The sequence below is a fragment of the Zeus faber genome, assembly GCF_960531495.2.
Source record: "Zeus faber genome assembly, chromosome: 20".
In the NCBI taxonomy this organism is placed as follows: domain Eukaryota; kingdom Metazoa; phylum Chordata; class Actinopteri; order Zeiformes; family Zeidae; genus Zeus; species Zeus faber.
This window is the reverse complement of record NC_137207.1, coordinates 20,010,115-20,028,797: the sequence shown is the minus strand read 5'-3', so window position 1 is coordinate 20,028,797 and position 18,683 is coordinate 20,010,115. Positions and strand designations below refer to the sequence as shown.

Genomic DNA, 18,683 nt, shown 5'->3' with positions numbered 1-18,683 from the left:
AAACACGATGACATATAATTAAATACATGACATGGTTGTCAGGGGGAACTTAAGGACAATTCATTTTATTTGAAACGACCGAGTTGTAAAATGTGGCGAAAGTGTCGTCACAGTCCATCCGCTGGTTTTACCCTGTTCATTGTGGCCGTGGCGGTAAGCGGCTGTTACGACCGTGTAGCTCCTCAACGACCACCAGAAAACACGTCGAATTCTTTTAACGTTTTTTTTTTTAAAACGCCCAAAAATAAACCACGATGCGTCTTAACAACGTTAGCTCCTGACGGAGTGTTTAAATATACAGACGAATGTCGGACAGACGACTGTATGTGTTGTTTTGTGGCTCGGAAGAGGCAGCGGCATCACAACAACAACAACAACAACAACAACAACAACAACAACAACACACCTTCAACCCCAAATGTCACAGAAGGACCACGAGGATGACATATGGGAATATAAACCTCTGAGAAAGAAAAAGAAGAACCAGAAGCAGGACCAGGACCAGGACCAGGACCAGGGAGCCCGGTCCCGCAAGGAAACTACGGCCAGGAGGCCATGCCCCTCTACCAGTATAACAGGGAAGAGACGGGCCTCTCTCCCACTCAGGGACGGGGCTTCCACCCAGGCGCCTGTCAAGGGTCCCGGTCAGAATAAGGAAGGGAAGGCACCACCGGAGTCGGCATCAACCCTGTCCTCCCAGACTAACAATGACAACAATGATAATGCCGCGGAGGGCTCCTCTGGCGATGGGGACTTGTTCTGTCCAATGTGTCAGATGCCATTCTCCATCCTGGTGGTACAGTCCCAAAGCTGGCATGTCGCTGAGTGTCTGGATGCCCCAAGGGATGCCAGCACAGGTACACACACAAGCACATTCCCTCTTTGACCAACTGATCTATATACTGTAAACTGTTGTTTTTATCATGAGCCTGTACTTCGGTTTCATACAGTTAAGTGCCATCCGATTTGGGATATGCAATGTTGTTGTAATATCATGCTATGAGAGTAGATATCGTCTGGGATTTTGGCCCAATGTTTCCTAAAAGCTAAAAATGTTAATTTCTTAAGTATCTCCAATTTGCCAAACCTGCCTTCTCAAGTCCATTTCCAACATACCCAAAAGGCATATAGCAGTCCATATAAAAATGGTTTAAATAAATTATAAGACAATCTGAAAGCAATAAGAGATGCCTTGGTGAAGTCTAATAACCTTTATTCTTTATTTATTATATTCCCTTAAGTGTATTCTATTTATGTAGTCTGGTTTTATTGTACAGTGGCTTGTTGTATTTTTCTTTTAATGTACTTTTATAATTGAATACTATTGTTACCGCATTTTCTCCCCTTTATTCAGAATGCCCTGATGGCCTTCAGTGCTCCTCGACGATCCCCAACCATTACAGGAGATACGGTCACACGCTGCTGGCCCACAGTCGGGCGACCAGTGACACGATACTCTTCCATCTCTCCCAGGGGGTAGAGACTTGTGGGGAGACGAGCTGCAGTCCAGCCTCGCCAGTTAAAAGCCATGATGTCAGCTCCATTTTCGAGAGCTCACAGGACAGCGCCCTCAACCTCTCGTCCCAGTCCGATCTCAGCGCCTCCCCCGTCGGTAATCTCAGCGGATTAACTCCTACGAAATTGAAAAGCGTCTTTCTGCGCCTACGCTCCCCCGGCCCTGAGGATCTGAAGAAGAAAAAAGGCTGGTCGTCCTCCACTCGGGGACGGAAGTCTGCTGCCTCTTCGCAGGAAAGCAACTCAGGGCTGTCATCAACTTCTCAGAATACAGGCAAGGAAGGCCAAGCCTGTGAAAAAGGGGCCGTGAACGGTGAGCTATCGCCTCACCGTGACGATGTGATCTCCTACTCCGCTCTTTCCGAGTTCCCCGCAGAGACCAGCGATGGCGAACCCGGAAAATCCCCCTTTCCACCGAGCACGTTCGAGCTCGAGGAGGAAGACTCCCTGATGCTGTTCAGCGATGAAGACGAGCTCCTCTGTGACTTCATCGATCACCTTGAAACTGAAACTCAAACGGACGGTGTTCCAGAGAGAGAACCGGCCTCAGCTCCTCCCAACAACCTCCAGCTGGAGCCGGTTTGCTCATTGGCACCCAACGATCTGCCGGCTGCAGCTGAAAACTCCTCCAGGTCTATAACTGACAAGCAACCACATGGACACCCAACCAGTGTACAGTCACCGCAGAGGGCCGTTTTAGAACGTCTCCGACAAACCCTCTCAAACAATTTCCATTCCAGAACTCTGAACAACAACAACAACAACACCACCAACAACAACAGTGTTCCACCAGAACCAACTCCAGCACTTTCAGCCCCGTCCTCCACCTTCTCCTCTTCCCTGCAAACCTCCCAGACGATGGCACCTCGTAGGAGCCAGTGCAAGGGAGGTCAAACATCCTCCCTGAAGCAGATGGACATCGGGTTGTTTTTTGGGCTCAAGCCCCTCAAGGACGAGCGGCAGCAGCAGGTGCAGGTGCAGGTGGAGACTGGGAGCGGATCGCAGGACCATAACACCACTCGGGGTGAAGCTGCACCCAACGGGGGGTCGCAAATGGGGAGAAGAAGGAGAGAGAGGGGCGAAAGGGGCGAGAGGCGGATGAAGAGCAGGGTCGCCACAGACACGCAGACGGACCAGGGGGTTGTTGATGATGGAGGACTGGCGAGTCCTCCGGTGGTAGTTGGGAGAGGCGGAAGGAAAACGGGAAGGAGAAGGTGGAACAGGTGGAGCACGGGTGGAGAACAGGAGGGGCCGAGGACCTGCCCGTTCTACAAGAAAATTCCAGGTGAGTGGGAAGAATTTGTAAAAACTTAAACAGAATTGCAAATACCTGTATGTAATTGAAATCTTTACATATTTAGGCACTGTAATCTTTTTAATATATTTATTTTTCAAATATATTCTGTTGATGGAAAAAATAAAAAATACGGTAATAGAAATTCAATGTTCAGTGTCTTTTCCCTGTTATTTTTTGCCATAAAACCAAAAATGTATATCTCTGCTTATTTTTGATTCATTTAACCATAGATTTTCTTTACTTTTTTCAGGCACCAGGTTTGCCGTAGACGCATTCTCTTACGGAGAGGTAGAGGGCATCTCCGCCTACTTCCTCACTCACTTCCATTCAGACCACTATGGCGGCTTGAAGAAGAAATCCACCTTTCACATCTACTGTAACAGAGTAAGTCGACTCTTCATCGGGCAGTCGCTTCATTTTCTCAGAAGCTTGTCGTCTTTGTTCTTTTTTGTGACTATACAGTTTATTGACCCCAACTTCCTACGCTGCTTTATGAAGTTCACCGCAGTTACATAACACTGTATTCTGTTCAATATGATCTGTCCAGGTCCTTCCATCTTTTACAAGCTATACACTCTTACGAGAAATGCGCTCCATCACTAGATTGCCGAAATAACACAGAATTTAAATTGCAATGCGAGCGTAAAGAGTATCTTCAGTCCCAGAGAAAAGTTGTGCAAATGTCAAAATATGCAATCGAATGGCCCGGAGGTTCACTGCTACCGCTCTGAAAAGCAGAATTTATTTCCATCCAATAAAATAATCCTGCATTGTGTTCCTGTTAAGTGTCATCCTCCTCCTCCAGAATGTAAAGAAATAAAAATGACTCATCCATTTGTTATCACGATACACTGCGCTGGCTCTAATGAACCCATCTAATGAACTTTGCTGCATTTTCCAGCTATGAATTCTAATTTGCCCACGGCTTTATCTTGCAGGGTTGCCTTCAGTTCATTTCTATCACTCAGTTTAAAATGCATTTGGAATTGAACAGATTAATAAACAGCCGTTTTTTTTTTTTGTTTTTTTTTTCCCTAATTGCTTGATTCAAGAGGGCAACAAACTCTTCAAGAAGCACTTTCATTTGAGCATTTACTGAGAAGCTGTCCTGTTTTTAAAAATATTTTATTTGGGATTCTGTTTACATAAATTCAAAGTGTGTGTCACAAACTAAAACTACTGTGAAATTTAGTTCGATCTGGAGGGGGGGATTAGCCAAAGTTTCTTTCAATCTGAAAAAGATCTCTCTCAATCCCATATGACTCAAACAATATTCATATATGAACATACCTTTAGTGTTATTATATTATAGCCACTAATGTATGTCCATATATTACAGTATATTTTGACGTACACCTATTGGTCATGATAGATAATTTAAAAAACAATGTATTTTTATATATGAATCTTTTGAACAATATGAGCCATATGTGAACCTACATTATGGTCACTTTTCATCAATATTTCATACCAAAGATGTGTCAAAGTAACACATACTTGAACTACATATTTTGTATGATATGCCATATACAAACAGAACATGCGGGGTAACAAACTTGTTTAAAAATTGTATCAATGCAATGACAGGTATACTTGCATTTTATGTTCATATACAGTATGTCCAGTAGGATTCGAATGGATGTGTTCTTCGATTTTTGCTTTCCTATCAGGGATTAGCTAGAAATTGCACTCTGATTCTGAGTGTTTCTATTTGCGGAGGGATGTGTGGCAACAGTGAGAGGCAGAAAGTCCTCTCTGCTTGTTGAAAGTGGTGGGATGGTGTCCAAGTAGCAGCGGAAGGACACTGACATGGGCACTCTACACACCGCTTTATTTTGGGACAAAGAACTCGACTTGAGCCCACACTGTGCACGACCCGGGCCACGGGCTCTCCTTTGCAGAGATCGGTCCAATTTAGAGAAATTAAGCTTTTTTTTTTTTTTTTTAAGCGAGCACACGTGAGGACACTGTGGGTACGGTGAGTGGACAGTGTGAGTACAGTGGCTTCTTTTATCTGCTGGAACATTGGATGTTCAGATACCGGTATCAAGCATCTAGACAAACTAGGAAGCTGCCTCTAGGTTTCGTGGTCACATGGGGGCAACAAGCGCAGGGGTGAAAAATATTAACTTTAAATATTCTTTTTGAGTAAAGACGTTCTCAACCTTGTCGTCCTGGCCCAAAAACAAGGTTGAGAAGCCCCGGCTGAGTGCAATGTCAGTTATGTGTTTGATTCCAACAGAGCCTGCCCTGGTTCCATTGAGTTTCCCTTCTCATGTTTTTAATTATTTTAACATGAGAAGGGAATCATCTTCACCTTTTTTATATCTGATTTTTTAATATAATTAATAATAAAGCAGAAAAAATGTCAAATAAAAAAACATGCCAATAAGGCTCTTCAAAATCTCTGTAAATACAGACCAATCAGAATTAAATTCATTCACAAAACAAATGCCCAACAAGAAAGCAATGTTGGGCAATATATTTAAATATCTAGCGACCATAATATTTAAGGTGAATTTTGACCACATAGTATTTCAGCACCTTTACAGAAATAGTCATGAAAAACATCCATCAAAATCTGTTGCCATGGAGTCGTTAATTTAGGACCTCAACTGACACCGCGAATACAATCACTTCATGGAAAAGTAGGGAATGTTTTTGTCGTCAAATGGGTCATAGCGGGGGAGTGACCGGTCTCAGCGGGTCTGCGCTAAAAACCCAATCGAGGACTCCCCGTAGGTTCTACTTATTGGATGGTTCACAGGATATGAACCTGGGGACCGGCTGGGTCGCAGCTAAGAAAAGTTGTAGAAGGGATGAATCAAGAGGGAATGTTTTTCGAGTCTTTCCGGGATTTTTAAACTGAATGTTTAAAGGCAGATTCTACTCTAGGTCTCAGGTATTAATACAGAAGTTCCTTGCCTGCAGAATAACCACAATCTGATTCACATCTCCACCTTCCAGCGAGTTCTTGGCAGCAGCTTGCAGTAAAACTCTGCCATGAGTTGGGAACTCGCCTTGTAAACAAGTGTGAATGCTGCTTTGTGGTGGAATCCCCCTTTCTTTTATTTTTTTTCCTACTTTTTTATTTTTTACCTGTGCTGTCAGCATGCTGAGCATACAATAGAGTATTTGTATGCCATTGCATCTAGGACAGTTAGTCTGCAAGTGGAGTTCAAGTTCTCAACCTGCAATGCAACTCTTTATTCATTCTTAAATCATCAAGAACTGCTGCAATAACTCTGTCCTGTGGATGACCTGGAGGATGACAAGAGCACAGTTTTTGGTTACAGAGAGCCACCACCAACCCCCCTCTTTGAATAACTATTTATCATGTTTGGGTCTATAAACAACTGATCACTAATCCAAAAGGGGAGAATCCCCACGGGTGAGACAAATATAAAACCAAACAACATTTACACATAAACATTGGATGACATGTATTGAAAAACAGTGAATTGGGTCCAGGAAAAGTGTGTGTGTGTGTGTGTGTGTGTGTGTGTGTGTGAGACCGGTGAGTGTACATGACTTATCCCAGTTGGTACTGGTGTAGAAGGTCGGTATTATGTCGCGGCGCCTCCAAGCATCGGAAGGGGCCCCGAAGCCCCCCCCTATTCCGCAGCCCAGTAGACACCCTACGGCTGCGGGAAAGCCCCTAGTACCCTGCCCTGCGGCCACAGAAGACCCCTGGACCCCCAGAGAAGCCAGGGCGCCGTGGAGCAACCCCCACGCCCAGCCCCGAGGAACAACCCGCACCCCAGGGGCGCACACATACAACCAACCCCACGGCGACAGACCGACACCCCGCCCGCCCTACGGGCGAGCCAGCAGGACCCCCCATGCCCACCCACGCCCCGCACAAAGGGGGAGGCCCGCCCCACCACAGTCGACCAGACGCCCCACCTGATGTGAGTGCCAAGTGCTCATACAGGTAGCATCGTGTGCCCAGCACGGGGCACCTCGATGTTACCCCCCCCCCCCCCCCCCCCCGATGCCAGCAGGTATACAGGCCCTCCGCCCGCCCCAGCACCTGGGGTGCCCGCCGCAGAGAAGCCGCGCCCCAGACCACAACCCACACCCACAATGGCAAGCAGTCCCCCCCAGAGGCCCCGGAAAGCACCCGGCGGCGCTCTCCACAGCCCCGCCAGGTCGCAGCACACCTTAAGCCACCAGGCGCAAAGCCACCAGGACTCTGGCCCAGCCGGCAGGGGGCCCACCCGGCCACCCAGGAAAGCCCCAGTGCCCAATGTGTGCTGGTGGCTATTGCAGTTAAAATTGCGTGGTTGGGGGTGCGAGTCCTTCAGACAAGTCGAGCCTGAAACACTCGCACCCCTCCAGCCCCATAGGCCCTGGTCTGGTAGAGTTGTTCGGGGTGGGATTGGTGTGCGAGTGTATGTGTTCTAAGATAATGAGTGGGATTAAAAATATTGGACGGACGAGAAGCACGCTGGGGCAGGAGCGTGACAAGCAAGATGGCAGCTGCCCACCGCATCCCCACCCACATACTTAGCTTGCACCCCACCCACACCACGCTTTTTTTTTTTTTTTTTTTTTTTCTCTCTCCTCCTTTTAACCAGATTTATTTTATCTTTACCTCTCAATACATCCTGCATCGGAAGCTGCCGCTCAATTCAGTCGAACAACTGGAACAAATTATACTGTATATTCTTGAGCCATTATTACTCTTATTTTATCTTAATTTGTTGGGCTGTATGTTCCTTATTCTTTTTGTATATGGTGAAAGTAATGTTTTATCTTCACGCTGTACTTCATGTTCCCCACTGAGCTGCTGCAATGCCTGAATTTTAATAAATACCATCTAATCTGGATATCTTATTGTTGCTTTTCTATCTATTTATGTACTTTTACTATTGACGCATAGTTTTTTTTGGGGTGTTTTTTTCAAACATTCTCTATTCAAGTGGGGCAACATTTTGTCTTGTTTTTCTCACTATTCTGATTTATTTCTTAAATGCTCTTAACCGGCTGCATTTCATTTATAACTTTCACACGTTGCCTTTCATCTGTGTTATCTTTTCAAATCTGTGACGCCTCTTGTAGCCACCGGTTTATTTTGTCTTTTTTTTTTTTTTTTCTCCAGATTACAGGAAACCTAGTGAAGAACAAGCTGAAGGTGGACGAGCAGTACGTCCATGTTCTGCCAATGAACACCCAGGTCACTGTGGAGGGCGTGAGGGTGACTCTGCTGGAGGCCAATCAGTGAGTAACCTCCTCGTCAGGCTTTTTGTTTCCACAGCTGTCTTCTTCCCCCCAGAGAAATCAGGAATTCTTGATTTGTGGACTCATAAGTAAATGGAGGGGGATTGAAAGAAACGTTTGCTAGGATACTTATCAAACCAATTTTTTTTTTTCCCAAATGTCAATATGAATTATTCTTATTATTCCTTTTCTCCATTGCTCAGCTGTCCCGGAGCGGCCATGTTGCTGTTGGTCCTTCCGGGCGGACAGACGGTCCTCCACACGGGGGACTTCAGAGCCGATCCGTCCATGGAGCGATACCCCGAGCTGCTGGGCTGCAGGGTGCAGACCCTCTACTTGGACACCACGTCAGTCTCGCTTCTCTCTCTCTCGCTTTCTCATATCAGTGAATCGTCCCTTTATTGTGCCAAAATAAAATATAGCACGATTTTCTAACCAACATTACAATATTTTTTCTAGTCATTAAATCAAAGTGCTATTAAATGACAGTATATGCAAATGCAGCTGTTTTTAATTAATTTTCCATCGTGAAACGCATACAGTATGTGGTAGACACAATGTCTGGAATAAATCTCATCATCCTACTAATGGTATAAAAAATAAAACTGCTGTAGGCTCTAAAATGATTTTTATATTGTCTTTGACTGAATCGTGGGATCATAACTTGTTTCCACAATTTTATTAATTCAGAAGTGAATATGAACATTATGGCCTGTGTTTTTTATTTTTATAATTTAACCTTAAAATGTATGGGCGACTTGACATAATGCATATTTTGGATAATTATGCATAATGTTGGATTATTAAGCTGTTACTTATCGAAGAAATTTATTTTTAGTAAAAGTAATTGAGAAACAATGAGTTCTCATCATCAAAGTCACACTTAATTAAGGAGTTCCTGTTGTTTTTTTCTTTTTTTTACAAAATAAATAATTAATAAACAAACTGGGTAATTTTTGGCACATCATATGCATTCTAGGATAAAGAAAAATACATTTCTTAATATTAAGTAGAAATACCATCACGACAATACCTGGTTCCACCTGCTCTGGTGCAGTAGAAGTTTTGCAGAGGAGCTGCTCCCCCCTGTGTCCAGAGCAGTAAACTGCAATAATGCCGCATTTAATTCCGCTGTTCTGCTCCTTCCAGCTACTGCAGTCCAGAGTACACGTTCCCGCGGCAGCAGGAGGTGATCAACTTCGCAGCCAACGTGGCCTTCGAGTTGGTTACGCTCCAGCCTCGCACCCTCATCGTGTGCGGATCCTACTCTGTGGGGAAGGAGAAGGTTTTTCTAGGTGAGCCTTGAGGCTTTTTTTTTTTTTTTTTTTTTTTTTTTTTTTTTGTAAGCCCTGGTTTCAAACCCAAAATCTGAAGTCGTTAGGTACCACTACTAACAATAAAAATAAACTTTATTAGTTTCATACCTTTCATACACGACATGCAGCTCAAAGTGCTTTGCAATAAATAAGGCAATGAAATAGTAACAGTAAAAGCAAGCACACAAGCAAAATGTACTTGCGTAGAAGAAGAGTGTTGGATTGTGCTGTCGTTACAACAACGGGCTTGTTTAATACAGCGGTGGCGATTTAAACCTTAAATCTCTATAGCTCACGCGCGATGACCTTATTTAATTACCATGGTCTTCCTTGGGTTGGGTTGTTTTCCTGGGTACGGGGATATGAATGAAGACTTCCATATTACAGTATGGCCGACGTAATGATCATTACAATGTGATGATGGTGAGACTGTATTGAACCAATAGCTTAATTTAGTCTCCATCTTTAGCCCACGATCCACATTTCCACTCAAAAAGAAGCTGCTGTTTCCACTTATAACTTTAGAATGTGACACTCCATCGTCCTCTTCTGCTCTGAAGTCCTTACTTGTCTGATTCTACTATGAATGGTGCTACTATTGAAAGTTTGCTGTATTCCTCCAAATGTGGGCCTGCATCATTCTGATGAATAATTTGGATTATATACTGGGTATATTTAGTCCTTTCCGTCTTTTATCTCATTATCCTCGACGAAACAGAGGCTCAATTCTTTAATCTTACACCCTCTGGTTTTTGTGTATGTTTTGCTTTTGAGTGTGCTATATCCTGACTGAAAAGCTCATTTTTCCCCGTCTCATTTGATACTCTTTCTAACGTTCTTTTGTTATCCAAGGCAGCAATAATATGCGTAGTGGATTAAGTCATTAGTCGGCTTTCCAATGCTACAAATGCTATTTGAAGTAACCTGGTTAGATAAGTAACCCAAAACATAATTCACCGTAGTGAACAGGCTTATTTTTAGGAGTGTAAGACACAAATTGAATATGCATGTTTTTGTTGTTGTTGTTACGACACCTAATGAGTGGGCTGTTTTGTAATCTCCAATCACCATGTGACCTTTTCTGCCGTTGATGGGGCTATTCTTCCTCTAAGCTCCATTTGATTCTAAGAGTGACGGTGTGAAGAATTGGTGGTGTGTGTGTGTGTGTGTGTGTGTGTGTGTGTGTGTGTGTTTTCTTTTGTTATATATATATTTTTTAAAGCTACAGAACGTATATAATCCTTGTCGGGAAACCGCTCCACGTCTGTCCTCCGTTCCAGTTCAGCTCGTGTTCCGAAATCACTCTTTGCTCCACAAGGGCGACCTGATGAAACACTGGGTTAAAAATACCAAAAAAAAAAAAAAAAAGTAGCTCACTTTGATTAGAGACCTGATTCTCAATTTTATATGCAATCGGCAACGAACCTCATTTGAGAAATTGTTATTGTTAGGTATGATTTGGTCTAACTGCCATACCGGTCTATACTCTAAACTAGGGTCGTAACAGTCATTAGAAATGTCGCTAATGTCTTGAAAATGAAAGAACAGTGACGTTTAACTGCTTATAATTTCGCTGGAGTCCCCTCTGGATGTTCTTGGAGGACCCCCGGTGGGTCCCCAGACCCCATGTTGAGAACCACTGGACTAAAGTAAACAGTCTCTAAAAAAAAAACCAAAACGCTAAAACTTTATCATAAGCAAATTTTTCACATTCCATCTTAATGTGGCAGTGATTGCGTTATTTCAATATTTAATAATGATTTAGGTGATATTTCTGCTCATGAAATTGAATCAGAGTCCTCGTCGTGTGACGGTTAATACTATTTTTTTATTTTTTATATCATAGTATTTTTCGGTTCTAAATCCTCTCTCTGGGTCCTTCCTTCCACCCGTAGCTCTGGCCGAGATCCTGGGCTCCAAAGTGTGTCTGTCGCTGGACAAATACAACACCATGTGCTGCCTGGAGTCGGAGCCCATCAGGGCACTCATCACCACCGACTGGAAGGCGGCGCAGGTCCACGTCCTGCCCATGATGCAGCTCAACGTCAAAGTAGGAGCTTCTAGGAGACGCGTGGCTTCAGAAAATACTATCTACACATTTGGAGGTGTTTACTTAAAGTGGAAATCCATCCGGTCGTCAGGTGTCGGGTGGACTACGCTGCAAGTCCCCGAATTCCATTCGAAAACGGCAATGTGTTTTTTGTCCAGGTTTACCCTCGTCTTGGCTTTCTTTTCTCCAAACGTTGCCTTCCACTGATCGATTGATTTGTTTTCTTGGTCACTTGAGGTGGTGGGGATAATTTATGGTTCTTTCCGGTGAATGTTCAACCGTATCGACAGTTCTAATGATCACAACTAGCTACGCTGCTTAATTTATATCACCACTGCTGCATTTCACTTCTTTGGCGTTGCCCGATCTTTGTATTCCTGTTGGGAGTGGCGGACCCTGCCACCAACAATGGAAACAACAGTGTAGAGCACATGCATAACAAATACATTGAATGGCTGCTTCATAAAGTGTCTAAAAATGCCAAATATAGTATTTTTATTTATTTTATTTTTTTATATATAATTTGTCACAGATTACCACTTCAAACAAGGCACGTTAAATACGGAAATAACAGCTTAAGAACTTTTATATCAAACATATTGATCCTGGCTCACTCAAGACATAAATGATTGGAGGGGTTTTGTCAGTGTGGACCTCATCAAATTTTAGTGACGATTGGTTGAATGAACTGTTAAGTAGATGGTGGATAAAATCTATTTATAAAGTTGGTTTTTTTTCTCCCTTTGGAAAATCATTTTTTAAGCATTATTATTAAAACCTCCTGTGTCACCCAGATAAGGAGAGCATTTGACTTCAAATGAAGGAGAGACTGTTCTTTAAGATTTTTTTCTCTCCATTTTTTTTTGGGTTTGAAATAACAGCCCTGTACGATTCTGCCCATGCTCCATCCATATTCAAACAGCAAGGGTGGGAGTTTCAGTAATTAGTGAAATGCTAATGATGATGACCAATTACAAGCAAAGCATCTCCCCTTGCAAGGACAAAACTCTGAGGGGGGGGGGGGCGAGTCTTAATACACCAGATAAAGCTGACATGATGCAAAATCCATTAATTAACATTTACTGAACGGCTGACATAGGAGAAAAGATGGCTAATTTTGAAGTTAGTGTTTTTAATTCCGCTGACCTTGGACAAAAGGTGCTTCAGCAGTTTCATTGAGCAGACTCTGTTAATGGGAGTCACCTTGATTTGAAATATACATCGATCAGCCACAACATTAAAACCACCTCTAATAACCACTAATATTGTGACGCTGCCCCTCGTCCTACCCAAACAGCTGTGACGCGTGGAGGCATGGACTCCACAAGACCTCTGAAGGTGTCCTGTGGCACCAAGACGTCAGCAGCAGATCCTTTAAGTCCTGGAAGTCGTGAGGTGGGGCCCCCATGGATCAGGCTTGTTGCTCCAGCACATCCCACAGATGTTCCATCAGATCGGACCCTCACCCCGCCCATCCGCATGATGTAGAAGAAAACATGATTCATCAGACCGGGCCACCTTCTTCCATTGGTCCATGGTCCAGTTCTGATGCTCACGTGTCCATTGTAGGTGCTTTGGGTGGTGGACAGGGGTCAGCATGGACACTCTGAGCGCTCCCATACGCAGCAAGCTGCCATGCACTGTGTTCTGACACCTTTCTATCACAGCAATGTTCACTTTTTCACCACTTTGTGCTACAGTAGTTCTTCTGTGGGATCGAACCAGACGGGCTAGACTTCACTCCCCAGGTGCATCAATGATCCTTGGTTGCCCATGACCCTGTCGCTGGTTCACCGGTTGTACTTCCTTGGAGCACTTTTGGTAGTATTCATTATTCCAGGACAAATTTAGTTTTCAGCAATATTCATATATTACAGAATGTTTTCAGATGCTCCTACTCGGCAAAACATCTCGGCGGCTTTTCTCCAGTGTAAAATAGTCTGGACTGTGCAAAGGATTCATCCAAAGTCTTTAATTACTCGCAGCCTTGCAAGAAGTTTGCTAAGCCCCCAAAAAATGAATAGAGGTATAATAACATGCGAACTTCAAATAACACAAGAAGTTTAAATTGATCTTTGTGTTTTTGCTGGGAAAGGCAGACCCTGCCACCAGCAATGGGAACTGCATGCTGCTTAAAGCACTGTAATGTGGTTTAAAGTCCTGTCCGATCCGTCTCGAAATCTCAATTCTCTGCACTCAAGACATCTCTGTTTAAGCATTATAAATGTGTGAACTAGCCAGCTCAGTTGTTTAATAAATTCATTATTAATATTTATTTTTATTTTTTTATTATATTTTGTTTTCCTTGGGTCTCCAGAAGCTGCAGGACCACCTGAGCAAGTTTTCGGGTCAGTATGATCGGCTGGTGGCCTTCAAACCCACTGGATGGACCTTCAGTCAGCAGGTGGAGTCGGTGGAGGACATCAAACCCCAAACCAGAGGCAACATCACTATCTATGGTACGTTCCAACGAGGGGTGTCACAGTGTGGTGTTTTAATGGTACTGTTGTGCTTTGAAAAAGTATCACTGTTAAAGGGTTTTTTTTTTTTTTTTTTTTTTTTTTAAGATTATAAGCGGTTGCTTTTACATAGATACTAGATAGAGGGATACTTTATTGTGCAATACAATGGAGGGGAAAAAACAGGGAAGCAAAATAATAATATTCTGTTTGTGCAAATAAAACATGACTACAATGTGTGAGGAGAGTAGGTGCATTCTATGGCTGCTAGAATTATAAGATCAAATATTAATAAACAAATAAAAAGCAAAGAAAGTAGAATAATTAAAAGAATGAAATGAATCAAACAGGGTAAGAATAACTAATACAAGTAGATTATCAAAATTGCATCTAATAATGGAGGTTAATATTATATGCATTTTCAGATTTGGGGTCATCACTTGAGACCATGGAGGATGACCATCGTTCCTCAGCAAATTATTTTCTTATTTCAATGTCGTGAGGTCCAAAATGCACAAAATAAAAAATCTTGATTCTGTATTATACTTTTTTTTTTTTTTTTTTTTTTGGCAATTTGGACTTTAAGAAACGTGGAAAATAATACCAGCATATAAAACGCCATTTTGGACGCAGGGCCTTAATTTTCCTTTCAATTCAGAGACAGAGGATTAAAATAAATGGCCACAGAAAACTGCACAGTTGACGCCCTTCAGAGAGGAGATGCAGGTGATTAGAACTGGATGAGTGGTCACAGTGAGCGTGCACCCCCTGTCCTGCAGAGTAATAACACCAGCAGCAGCAGCTGGCTGGGAAGGTGTGTGCGTGTGAGTGTTTTTCTCAGCGAAGCGGGAACAGGGCAGGCATATATATATATATATATATATATATATATATATATATATATATATATATATATATATATATATATATATATATATATATATATAAATAAATAAATTTGAAGACTGTGATTTGCCTCAAAGCTCAACTTAGTTGCTTTATAACCCTCCCCCCAAAAAATCTAAAGGATGAAGCAGACATCTGGTTTGACAGTCTTTTACTCCCACACATCCACCCTAAAGTATTTCCTCAATCTTCAGTCCTTTCATCCCTCACTCCCCAAACTGAAGGAAAAGCGTCTGCTGATCTTTCGTTTTTTTGGGGTGGGTTTTTTCGGGACCGGTCGAGTCGAAGTCCGCCGTGACTGACGTTTCCACTTGGCCTGTCGGCTCGCATGAATTGCTCTTTATTTTTGCAGATATCCGGCTCCTTGACAGGTTTTTCAAAACCACTCCTCTGTATTCATGGGACTGGGCGGCTGCAAACCCGGGAAATTAGGCAAATGAACCGCCGAAGATAATTATAGGCTGTTCTCGCTTGGAGCCCGTGTGACTCGAATCCCCTCCGGTCCCGCTCCCTCCCTCATGAATCAGGAATGGAGATGATCAGGAGGGATGGTTGGAGGGAGGGATGGATGGGTGGGTGGAGGGATGGATGGATAATGGATGAATGTGTCTTTTGACACCTCAATCTTAAATGTTCATTCTTTTTTTCTTATTATTTTTATTATTATTATTTCCTCATCCTAAATCGAGAAATGGGTTAAAGTTGAACTGTTTGCATGCGGATTCATTAGCCTATTTTTTTTCTTTTTATATAATTTAACATTTCAATATTCCCCTCAAAGTGACGTCTGTTTCCGGTCACTTGTCGCATTTCTAGCTGTTGTTTGTATTTGCTCTTTATTCATCATCCTGTCACGTGTTGACGGAACGAAAAAACACTTAGAACTTGGTGGAGTCGTTGTGCAGCCGCTCTGGAAGGGGGAGAGAGTCTCACCCTGCGTCTAAAACGCCGCGGCCCTGTCCGGCCCCCCAGACACGTGTCTGCTCCGAGGAAGCCCACGGAATTTTTTTTGCTGACGGGTCACGCTGGCTCATTTGCATACATGTATCCCATCACAACGTGGCTCAGTCAAGATGACCGCGTATTGACACCGGGTGTAAATGCAAACGCAGGTGATGGGACGTCATTATCGCGATGAGGTTTCTAGACACAGATCACATCTAAATGCCAGGTGCAGGAGGGCTCTCACTGGCGTCTTAGCCTCACAATGCATTGTGGGATACGCTTCTCCCGCGTAGCGTGCCATGTTTGCGTCCTGCTATGTTTCACCGTGGTGTCATCCCGATACTTTTCACATGCTATTTGATGTGTACACTACCTGCTTTTTCGGTTGACTTAACACTTATTTGGCAGACTGATCCCTTTTTTTGTCCCGCTCTCTCTCGCTCTCTCTCAAATTACTTTAAAACGATGCGCGTCCACATTTGGAGGAGGGACTTGGGCGCAGCGACGTGACCATCCTCTGGGCAGGGGGACTCTGGGTAATCTCCCTCGGAGGGAGGGGACCCGGAGGGGGGGGGTGTGGTTGAACTCCTACAGCCCAACAAAGGAGAGGAGCATCTCATCTGGGCAGAGGCCCTTCCTGTGTGTGTGTGTGTGTATATTGGCACCTTTGCCGCTCTGTCTGTGTAGTAATATGTGGAGGTGTGTTCTGGTGCAGGCAGAGGCGAAACCGTGCTGGTTGGCGAGTATTTAATGTCTTTTTAAACAACAAGGTGGCTAATGTTAAAATGTTAAATCATGGGCTCACAGGCCAATATGACAATAGTCCGTGCGCTTTAGTGAGGTCCCGCCCTGTCGCCTCCGGCGACTTGCGTGTCGGGATCGCTCGCCCTGGTCAAACGTGTCTCGCAGGCACGCCGATCCTCACTGCGGGGACAACAACGCCTTTATTATTTCCTGGGTTTGGCATCGGCCAAATCAGCGGAGTCCCTCTGTTGACTCGCCCCATGGGATGGGAGTCTGCACCGCCTGTCTGGGGGGCTTGACCACGCCCCTGGTCCGCCATATAATACAAATTGACTAAATGCAGCGCGTCTTGCCGTTTCAAAATATAAAAAAAATTCAACTGCTTCATCCTTCAAATGCAGTATTGATCGTAGTTTTTGTTTTTTAAATTAGCTCGTTATTTTCCCTTTTGGCTTTCAGAAATCAACCTTGTACAATAGTAACCTTGTACTTAATTCTATTAGACTCATAAATAATATAATTTCCTATTTAGTAATCTGCTTCCCTTGGAAAAAAACGAAACCAAGATGTGTTTAATACATGCTCTTCCACTTTTAACGAGTCTAGCTGGATCTGATGTTTTTTCACGTCCCTTCTTAAAAGGCAGACTGCAGTATTCTTTCTTGACATTGCACTATCCAGTACACAGACGCTCGTAATCTGCCGTCTCCAAGGCTCCCAGGAAAAAAAGGGTATTTTTCCGAAAACACGACTCTAGCATGTCTCCAACATCGTTGGCGGCCATCATTTCTGCTCAATGTGAATCGACTTTCATCAGAGAACAGCACTGAGGCCCACTGGTCCCTCATCCAACATAAATGCTCCCTGGCCCGTGCAAGACGATGATGCCTGGGCCTGGTGGTGTGGTCAGCTACCCTTGTAGCTCATCTAGCACGTAGACCACGCTGATGTCAACGGTTTCGAATGGTCTGACGTGACACTTGGGTGCCTCTCACCGCCCTTAAATGTGCCTGGAGTTGAGTGGCATCATCATCCGGTTCCGCAGGGCACTGTTCACAATGAAGCGCTCATAAGTGTGGGATGCGGCCAAAGGACGTCCACTTCTATGCCTTTCTGTGACTCTTCCAGTCTCTGTATCTCTGTTGCAAGCTGCTGATGACACTGTGACACTAAGCTCAGTGGCCACTTCCCTCTGAGAACATCCTGTTTGAAGCCTCGCAATGGCGAGGTCCTGTTGATCATTTGTTAGGTGGTGTCTTGGTCTCATGATGTCAAAATGTGAACAGCATGATGAAGAGGACTGTTTAAATACCAATTCTAATTGAACCAGGAAATGTATTGGTGGAGTCATGGATCAAACACCTGAATTTTGCCGTTCAGCTCCTTGTTAGAGAACAGCAAGTTCTGCAAAAAGTACTGAAAATTTGAAAAGTTGGACATGTGCATTCAAAAGTTTAGAGAAGGTCAAATTAAGTTCACCTGTAAAGGTTATAGTGCATTTTAGGTTCATCCTGAAATTTCACCCAAAAGCCAAATATCCCTAACTTTTTGTGAGTAGCTTATATATATATATATATATATATATTTTTTTTTTAAATTTGAACTTTCTGATCTTGTAATTGTATTTAAATGTTGACAGGGATCCCCTACAGCGAGCACAGCAGCTTTCTGGAGATGAAGCGCTTCGTGCAGTGGCTGCAGCCGCTCAAGGTGGTCCCCACCGTCAACACGGGCAGCTGGTCGGGGCGGAAGGCCATGGAGAAGTGTTTCAGCGAGTGGCTCGCGGAAAGCAGAGCCACGCCCAAGCCTTGATATCAACTCCAATGGAGCCGTTATGCTTATAGCCGCAGGAAGGTGAACGTACCCTTTGTACAGTGTTTTTTTTTTTGTTGTTGTTTTTTTTTTTAAACCAGATTGAGTGCAGCCCGGACCTCCTTTTTGTAGATCTCAGAAGTAAAAAAAAAAAAAAAAAAAACTGAAACTTGATTGTGTCTTTTGAATTTCCCAGGGTAATGAGTATGATCTTGCAACATCACAAGAGATACGAACATTTCTTCCGTCTTCCTGCGAACGCTGAATTATAATATCCACACTACCTGTGAATGCTTTGGCTTTAATTATGCCATCAACAATATGTGCGTGTCATGAATTGGAAGTAGTGTTCATGGACCTTTTTCTGCTTTCACAATGACTACCTCTATTTAATGATTTTTTTTTTTTTTTTTTTA

The 18,683-nt window shown here is 43.6% G+C and overlaps 1 protein-coding gene across 1 annotated transcript; it reads left to right on the top strand.

Moving 5' to 3' along the window:
• Positions 1-418: 418 nt before the first annotated feature.
• On the top strand, positions 419-18,267 carry dclre1a (DNA cross-link repair 1A (PSO2 homolog, S. cerevisiae); the record flags this gene model as incomplete). Its single annotated transcript, XM_080021275.1, has 11 exons — positions 419-486; positions 607-857; positions 1,355-2,147; positions 2,256-2,800; positions 3,063-3,196; positions 7,917-8,035; positions 8,239-8,382; positions 9,185-9,330; positions 11,247-11,401; positions 13,719-13,860; positions 18,095-18,267. The coding sequence occupies 11 exons, from the start codon at positions 419-421 to the stop codon at positions 18,265-18,267; spliced, it is 2,670 nt and encodes an 889-aa protein (XP_079877401.1).
• Positions 18,268-18,683: the final 416 nt, after the last annotated feature.